This window comes from Neolamprologus multifasciatus, chromosome 18, assembly GCF_963576455.1.
Source record: "Neolamprologus multifasciatus chromosome 18, fNeoMul1.2, whole genome shotgun sequence".
NCBI lineage: Eukaryota > Metazoa > Chordata > Actinopteri > Cichliformes > Cichlidae > Neolamprologus > Neolamprologus multifasciatus.
Genome location: NC_140456.1, coordinates 17,011,354 through 17,020,135, shown reverse-complemented (window position 1 = coordinate 17,020,135; position 8,782 = coordinate 17,011,354). Strand labels below are relative to the sequence as shown.

The 8,782-nt window shown below is 44.6% G+C and overlaps 1 protein-coding gene across 3 annotated transcripts; it reads left to right on the top strand.

The window, feature by feature from the left end:
* Positions 1-1,189: 1,189 nt before the first annotated feature.
* Positions 1,190-8,391, top strand: mcm4 (minichromosome maintenance complex component 4). 3 transcript variants are annotated; one of them, XM_085141702.1, is made up of 17 exons: positions 1,190-1,305; positions 2,064-2,132; positions 2,228-2,386; positions 2,471-2,634; positions 2,718-2,819; positions 2,912-3,007; positions 3,171-3,266; positions 3,768-3,906; positions 3,998-4,218; positions 4,337-4,457; positions 4,701-4,960; positions 5,195-5,560; positions 5,658-5,785; positions 5,929-6,136; positions 6,238-6,466; positions 6,721-6,854; positions 7,129-8,391. In XM_085141702.1, the coding sequence occupies exons 2-17, from the start codon at positions 2,069-2,071 to the stop codon at positions 7,222-7,224; spliced, it is 2,583 nt and encodes an 860-aa protein (XP_084997828.1). In that variant the 5' UTR covers positions 1,190-1,305; positions 2,064-2,068; the 3' UTR covers positions 7,225-8,391. The 3 variants fall into 3 exon arrangements, with proteins under 3 accessions (XP_084997828.1, XP_084997829.1, XP_084997830.1); XM_085141703.1 differs by having other exon boundaries at positions 1,234-1,305; positions 2,067-2,132; XM_085141704.1 differs by lacking the exon at positions 1,190-1,305 and adding an exon at positions 1,364-1,683.
* Positions 8,392-8,782: the final 391 nt, after the last annotated feature.

Sequence of the window (8,782 nt, the reverse complement as noted above, 5' to 3'; positions counted from 1 at the left end):
CAGCATTGTCTCTGATGCTGGTGTAAAAATCTCTTTACTGTGGGCAGTAATGCTGGCAGGCTTGACGTTTAGTGGTTTCTAGGTTGTTCCTGAAAATCTTAACCAATTTCCTTTAATCTGGGGGTGACAATTAAGGGTTTTCTTCTAGACCTTGGTGAACTGACACATCTGAATAACCCATACTTATTTACAATAGTTTGAACTGATGACCCTGGAATCTGCAGTTGTTTAGAAATGGCTCCAAGAAGCCTTCACAACTTGTGCAAATCTGCAAATCTCATTCTTGGACTTTCACTGAGTTCATTGGACTTTCCTATTGTTCTGAGTATTGGTCAATCCAATGAGTGCTGTTAAATAAATCAATTTAATGTTGGGAGAGATGAACTACTTATAGTCGATCAGAATCAACAATGGGAAATTAATACGCCCTTTCCTTGTTGAGTCAAAAGACACTGCAGAACCTTCAGCACCAGTTATAAAACGATTTAAGGGATTGCATGTGGAGCCATTAAAGAGTTGTGCTGTACAATCATTCAACACAGGGGGAAAAATCAGTTAAAGAAATCATTAAAAAACCCAAATCATCATGACAGTCATGGCCACAATGAGTGTACACAAACTTCTGTGCATTACTGTGAACACAGAAATGTGGGATGCGCTGGACCTCATACTGAGAGCTGTTTCTTCTCACCCACTGGCATACATGAGTACCTCTACCTGTAGTGAAAACCAGTACAACCACCGCTGTAACATAACCGGGTGAACATACATCCTACATGTAGAGTAGGAAAAGTGGGTGAATAGTATTTCCCGGTTAGCTTCTGCTGTTGTATTAATTCAAATGTTACATCTTTACATCAGTAGCCTGTCACGGATTTGCTGTCATTTTGTGTTTGGGAGGCGCTTTCACACTTGCGTGTCGTTTGCATCGTTACAATAAAGATTAGGGCAGGGGCAAAAAAAGTCCCTTACTGCTGGGCCAAACCAAATCGATTGAGGGTTTGATGGAGCACATGAGCGCACAGGAAACGCAGATCTTATTTGACATATCAAAAATTACAAATAAAAGTTCAATAATTTATTTATTTCCTATTTAATCTGTTTGTTTATTGAGTCTACAAGATGCTAAACTGAAGCCGGATACGTAAACGCTGAACAGGAACCCCCCTTTTTCGGAGAAGGGATCGACCGGAAAGAAAAGAAAGACAATCCCAGCGTCTCATTGGCCCAAAGTTCCCCGCGAAAATAACGTCACCCGCAGTTTCGCGCCACATCTTCTCCGCTCGGACGTATACACAAGAAGAGGTAAGAAGAGACGTATATAATGATATTTTTCAGGTTATTACATCTGTAGTTTTGATGGTTTCGTGAAAGCGTGACACGCTAATCAGGTTGACTTAAACGTGCACGAAGGTGTTTTGTTGTTTTACGCTGACGTTTAATGTTAATCGAAGTTAAATCGTCGCAGGCGAGGATCATCTTATTGTGTGCTCTGCAGCCACATGTCAAATGGAGGTCGAGGGCTTAATGCAGTTAGTGCTTTAGTGAAAATAAGACACTCAGTGTAGCACATCAGCGCGCCGGAAGTGTTTTTTGTATAGTTAAGTGAACTTTTCGTGCTGTTTGACTGATATCTGGAAGCGATTCAAGCACGCATTCATAACATAGATCCAAGCACCAAATGTGAGGAAAAACAGTTGGTTTGTTTCATGTCCCAACCTTGGATATTAAAGACTAATTGTTACACAAGGTTATTTGTGCTACATCAAATATTACCTCATTGTAACTATACCGGTTACATTTACCGGTTGGGCTGTTAACGAGGCAGCGAAAGTTTATATCCATCTCATGTCATTTTCTCCACAAAGCTGAAAAAAGATCTAATAAAAGAAAAAGAAAATAGTTAAAGTTTTTCAAAACCACATATGTGAATGTCAGTTTTCTAAATGCTCAGTCAAACTTGAAGCCATCACCATCAGTGATGTCCCACAGCCAGAGCGACAGTATGTAACAAGTGTTATTACATTTCCGTCACTGAGTGTCACCTTTTGTTGATTTCCCAGCAGCAATGTCTTCTCCAGCTTCAACCCCTGGTGGCCGTAAGCGTGGAAGGAACACCAATCCACCCACACGTAAGTTCCCCACCTGCTCCATCCTTTTGCATATGGACCTCCTGTGATTGTATGATGACCGTTGCCTACTTTTCTTCGTGTCTGTGTGACTTTAGCCAGCAGTGAGGACCCCACCTCACCTCCCTCTCAGCGGCGCAGAGGTCAGGACTCCTCCACCGGGGACCTGATGCCGATGCCCACCTCCCCAGCCACGGACATGCTCAGTCCTGCAGCACCCCAGGACACGTCTCTGCTCTCCAGCCCCCGGCCTTCAGGTATGACGTGTTTGAGTTTTTGTAGTCTTGTGGACTCAAGTTTGGATTCTTAGATTGTTTTATAAATCTGCCTCCTTTTAACAGTGCCTCCTAATGAGGTGGACATGAGCTCCCCCTTGATGTACGGGACTCCCAGCTCCAGGATTGAGGGAACCCCACGGAGCGGAGTGCGGGGCACACCAGCCAGGCAGCGTCCTGATCTGGGATCGGTCAGGAAGGCTCCCCAAGTTGATCTTCACTCTGAGCCGGTCAGTAACCTTGTGTTTGTCATGTATTGAGCTCACATGAAGCCTGAACCCTCAGAAGTTAACTATTCACTATCTTCTCTCAGCCAAGCACAGATGGTGCCGTGGCCAGCGAGTCGAACGCCGGGCAGAGGCTGGTGATCTGGGGGACTGATGTGAATGTTGGCACCTGCAAGGAAAAGTTTCAGGTATGAAGCCGAGTCAGCTAGATCCCATAATAAATGTCCTGTAGGGAGTCCATGAGTTAACATTGGCATGCTTCGCGTTTCGCTGCTTCCAGAGGTTTCTCCAGAGGTTTGTTGACCCGACCTCCACTGAAGATGAGAACGCTGGTCTGGACCTGAACGAGCCGTTATACATGCAGAAGCTGGAGGAGGTGCAATTTTTATTGTTTGTTGCTCCAAACATTTTTAAGTCAGACTCGCACTGCATGATGGTGTTTCTGAATGATGAACAACAGCCAAGAAATGAGAGAATACAGGAGGAGGCGGGATTGTATTCAAAGACGTAATATCACTGTTTCTCTTCTCGTCCCACAGATCAGCGTCGTCGGCGATCCTGTGATGAACGTGAACTGCCGCCACGTGCAGTCCTTTGATGCAGAACTTTACAGACAGCTCACCTGCTACCCACAGGTAAAGCTCGCTTCATCTGCCATCATTTGTTTATTTTTTTCCATTGCTATTGTTTTCATTACGTCATTCGGTGTATTTGTGAGTACGGATTAAACAGAGGATGAAAACTTGAGCCCCTGATGAGTGAAATGGCGGCCTTCTGATTTTTATAATGAAGTAATGCCGTACAGCGATGTCTTGAATAAATACAAAAAAAAATAAGTGGATGCAAATGCAAAGGGAGAAGAGATGTGTAATGTGACGCAAACAAGATTATATAGAAAACAAATGGATAGGTGAATGAATCCTAAGACAAATACAGAAGCAAATTTTGCTTTTTGTTCTATGAAGGATTTATTTAATTTTATATCTATAATATCTATCTATAATATTATTAGTCACTTTATCCACAGGACCACTGGCATCTGCACTCTGTTAAAGATTAAATCGTTCCCTGTTTCCGTGGAAGAAATTCTGTGGAATTTGGCTGCGTATTAATGGAGTTAACTATGTCGGTTTCAGGAAGTCATCCCAACTTTTGACATGGCGGTCAATGAGCTTTTCTTCGAGCGTTTCCCCGACTCTTTCCTTGAGTATCAGATCCAAGTACGCCCCTACAACGCCGTGAAAACCAAAAGCATGAGGAGCCTGAACCCAGAAGGTTTGCACTGACGTCACACATGTTACGGAAACCATGTTGTCTTTTGTTTTTTGTAAACAGTGAAGTGTCAGCTGCTGTGTTTCTTCCACAGACATCGATCAGCTGATCACCATCAGCGGCATGGTGATCCGCACTTCGCAGCTCATCCCTGAGATGCAGGAGGCGTTCTTCCAGTGCCAGGTGTGCGCCTACAGCACCCGCGTGGAGGTGGATCGCGGGCGCATCGCCGAGCCGGCTGTGTGTCGCCACTGCAACACCACCCACAGCCTGGCGTTGATTCACAATCGCTCCGTCTTCTCAGACAAACAGATGGTGAGAGTTTGCTCATAGTCAGCGACACCTTATCTCAGAATACACAGGTGGTAATCGCCGATGTGTTGCCGCGGAGGTCATGGCGTCTGTTTGTTTACCGTTCTTCCTTCCGCAACAGATAAAAATTCAGGAATCTCCCGAAGACATGCCGGCCGGTCAAACGCCTCACACGACTATCGTTTACGCTCACAACGATCTAGTTGACAAAGTGCAGCCAGGAGACAGGGTGAACATCACTGGTGAGATTTCTTTAATATCTTGGTAATAATAATTTCATGATGACCTGTATGAAGAGTAAAAGATGGGGCTGAAAATGGAAGCAAGAGCTGAGCTGCAATATTTCTAATGACCAGCAGGGGGCAGCTCCTGGCTGCAGAAAGTCATCAGGTGGATTTAAAGTGTTTGGCATGAAATTAAAGCATTTTAAAAAAATTTTTGCAAGGAGGTCGTCGGATCACTAACAGCCTTCGTCGTCTGTGCAGGTATCTATAGAGCCGTCCCAATGCGCGTTAACCCACGCCAGAGCAACGTGAAGTCGGTTTACAAGACTCACATAGATGCCATCCACTTCCGCAAGACAGACGAAAAGCGCCTGCACGGTTTGGACGAAGAGGCCGAGCAGAAGCTCTTCACCGAAGACCGCGTGCAGACCCTGAAGGAGCTCGCAGCCAAGCCGGACGTCTACGAACGCCTCTCCTCTGCCCTTGCACCGAGCATCTACGAACATGAAGACATCAAAAAGGTAAGACCAAAGGCTACTTGTTAAGGTGGAAACACTTGGCTATCACATAGCCAAAAAGGCCCACAACAGCCATGCCCTCTTTCCTGCATATCAGTCACTCTGTTGCAGCTTTTAAAAAAAGAAAATTTTAAGCAGAGGTGAAATTTAGAAATGCCCTAATAAAAGTTTTGGTTGAAGATGAATTTAGATTAAAGTTGTGATTTGATTGTCTCTCTTTCTGTCTCCTGGTACCAGGGCATCTTGCTCCAGCTGTTTGGGGGCACCCGAAAGGACTTCAGTCAGACCGGCCGCGGGAACTTCCGTGCCGAGGTGAACATCCTGCTTTGCGGAGACCCCGGCACCAGCAAGTCCCAGCTGCTGCAGTATGTCTACAACCTGGTGCCCCGCGGCCAGTACACGTCAGGAAAGGGCTCCAGCGCTGTGGGTCTGACCGCCTATGTGATGAAGGACCCAGAGACCAGGCAGCTGGTGCTGCAGACCGGCGCGCTGGTCCTGAGCGACAACGGCATCTGCTGCATCGACGAGTTCGACAAGATGAGCGACAACACACGCTCTGTGCTGCACGAGGTCATGGAGCAGCAGACCCTCTCCATTGCAAAGGTATATGTCACCACATTTAATACGTAATCGTTTGGAAGTACGCAAACGGAAGGAGCTTTCGGTCTCACTGCGTTTGTGTTTTTCTTCGTGCCCTCAGGCTGGAATCATCTGCCAGCTGAACGCCCGCACTGCCGTGCTGGCTGCTGCCAACCCAGTGGAATCCCAGTGGAACCCCAAAAAGACCACAATCGAGAACATCCAGCTGCCTCACACTCTCCTGTCCAGGTGAACATCACTGCATTGAAATTCCCGATGCACACACCTCTGTTTTGATCATGCTAAAGCAGCAGCGAGCGGCTCAGAAGTAACAGATCCACATGTTGCTGCGTTGCAAACTAAACTTAACTTTGTGTTTGTTGCACCGTCAGATTCGACCTCATTTTCCTGATGCTGGATCCCCAGGATGAGGCTTACGACCGCAGGCTGGCTCACCACCTGGTGTCTCTCTACTACCAGACCGAGGAGCAGATGGAGGAAGAGTTCCTGGACATGGCCGTGCTGAAGGACTACATCGCGTACGCGCGAACGTACATCAACCCAAGACTGAGCGAAGAAGCCAGCCAGGCCCTCATTGAGGTCTGTGGAAACTCTCAGTGGCTTAATTGAACCCTTTTAGCAAACATTTCAGTCGATTCTTAGAGTTCTATACAGCTGACCTTGTTTATGTTCATCCGCAGGCCTACGTTGACATGAGAAAGATAGGCAGCGGCCGTGGGATGGTGTCCGCCTACCCCAGACAGCTGGAGTCCCTGATCCGCTTGGCAGAGGCCCACGCCAAGGTACGCTTCTCTGAGAAAGTGGAGACCATTGACGTGGAGGAGGCCAAGCGGCTGCACCGAGAGGCCTTGAAACAGTCGGCCACAGATCCTAGAACAGGATTTGTAGACATCTCTATTCTGACAACAGGTACGGAAGACAATGAAAGTATTTCTAAAGGTGCTGACATGAGAAATTAAAGATGCACTTTATGAGGGTCAGGCTCATTTTACAATGGCCTTGCTTTGAAACACTAGTTTCATTTTCTCCATTGTGAAGGTGCCACTTGGGCTTTTCTGGCGTCTTTATAGGACAACTTTTTAACCCCAGATTAATTATGCAAATAATCTTTAGGTTCAGTCCTGCAGTTGCATTTCAATGCATTGTTCTTTGCTTGATTACAGGCATGAGCGCCACAGCACGTAAGCGCAAGGAGGAGGTAGCCCAGGCCCTGAAGAAGCTTATCCAGGCTAAAGGGAAGACGCCAGCCATGAAATACCAGCAGCTGCTTGATGACCTCAGAGGACAGTCTGAAACTGTGAGTGTTTTAAATCTTTATTTTTATTAAGCCAGCAGCTCAAATATCAGTTTGATTTCAGCTCTTCAGATGGCGATCGCTATGACCGTAGCGTGGCACTCGTTCCTCATTAGACTGAACAAAAGCCAAGCTCTAACATTTCTGTCTGTATCCTCTGAAATATCACAAAATTCAGCCAGAGTAGCCGTCAACACGTTTGCACTCTTTGAGTATTTGCTGCACTTTTGCATCACTTCCTCTCTAATGACTTCCTCCCGTCTTGCCCCGTTTGCAGGCTATTACTAAGGAGCTGTTCGACGAGGCATTGCGAGCTCTGGCTGACGAAGATTACTTGACAGTCACTGGAAAGACTGTTCGTCTCCTTGCTTGAGGCACACCCTGCAATTATGTACAGTCCTTAATTTTAAATCCTATCCCATGTCGACTTCTTTACTTGTGCTGTAAAAAAACGTATTTGTATAACCGAACCAGCATGTGCTGAATATCTGGGTGTATTAGATGTTTATAGGACCCCAGATTCAGAAGGACCCAATGACTCATTAAACGCTGGTTTCCTGTTGCAGTTTTTATAGGAATGTGTAAAAACTGCATCCAGTGTTGACTTAAAGAGCTCATATTTGAAAGTACTTATTTTCTTTGTTAACTTGTTTTGTGCTGTGATTAAAAAGCTCTTTGGATAACTTGTACATTATAATCACAGACTTTGTCTTTAAGAAACTGTTAAAGCAAGCTTGAACCTATTTTGTGTTTTTTCTTTTTGATTGAATAGCTCATGTTGACTATTTGTTTATAGAGAATAAATAAAATGATGTTCACTAAAGGTTTCTTACTTCTGACCTGCATATTTCACCAGTTTCTCTATGTTAAGTTGTTTGCTAGCTGTATCATATATGCGGAAGAGCCTACTGCTGACTTTACTGGGTAAATCTTGGTAGTAAATGGACTGAGATTTGTTCCAGTTTCCAGTATCCTGGCCAAAGATGCTTCTGATGTGCAGGTGATTAATCATTGAAACAAGGCAGGGTGGATCCAAGCTTTCGTATTTACACTGATACTGACCCCATCATCCAAGTCACATGTCAGAAACTGACTTATTAGATGTTTTTCCAATTTAATTTCTTTCTTATTGTACCTGACGTGGTCTTCTGCTATAGTCCATGGGTCTGGAGATGCTCTTCTGCATACCTCAGTTGTAAGGAGTGATCATTTAAGTTATTGTTGCCTTCCTATTAGCTGAAAGCGGTCTCATCTGGCATAAACAAGGTATTTTTACCCATAGAACTGCATATTTTCTCTTCTGGACCATTCTCTGTACACTCTACGGATGGCTTTGTGGGGAAATCCTCGTAATCAGCAGTTTTTGAGACGGTATTAACAACCACACCACATTACAAGTCACTTGAGGCATCTCTCTTCCTTGTTCTGATGATCAGTGTGTGGCCACTCTACACAGTAATGCAGTTTTCCTCCATTATGTAACAAGTGATAAAACTATACAGAGACTTATTATGAACCATTAAATAATGACATCTCGTCATGTGTCTACTTGTCTATGAATGTCTCCACTACCAAACCTGTTTTATCATTGAACAATGTAGGGCTCGAGCAGAGGAAATCCAAATGTTGAAAGCATTTCACTGGTGCATGAATAATTGAGTATGGTTTAAAAAGACTTCAAAAATATACTCTCCAAGCATTTCTGAGTTTCCCAGACATTTCCCAGAAGGTCAAGGCCCAAGGTCAGAATTGAGGTCAAAGGGTCAAAATCATAATTTAATTTAATTTTTTTTAATTTTAATTTTAATTTGACTTTCATATTTTGATTATTCAGAAGAGTCCAATTTAATCAAAACTAGATGGCTAATTCAGAAAGAGTGGCTATTTTAGGTCATTTCTTTGCCAAAGTTCAAAGGTCAAAATGTATGATA

What these genes read in the sequence shown, in the direction of transcription:
- mcm4 (XM_085141702.1), top strand. Translation starts at nt 2,069, where the DNA reads ATGTCTTCTCCAGCTTCAACCCCTGGTGGCCGTAAGCGTGGAAGGAAC. An exon ending in AACATGAAGACATCAAAAAG is followed by an intron (nt 4,961 to 5,194) that starts GTAAGACCAAAG and finishes TCCTGGTACCAG; the next exon opens with GGCATCTTGCTCCAGCTGTT. An exon ending in TCAGAGGACAGTCTGAAACT is followed by an intron (nt 6,855 to 7,128) that starts GTGAGTGTTTTA and finishes CCCCGTTTGCAG; the next exon opens with GCTATTACTAAGGAGCTGTT.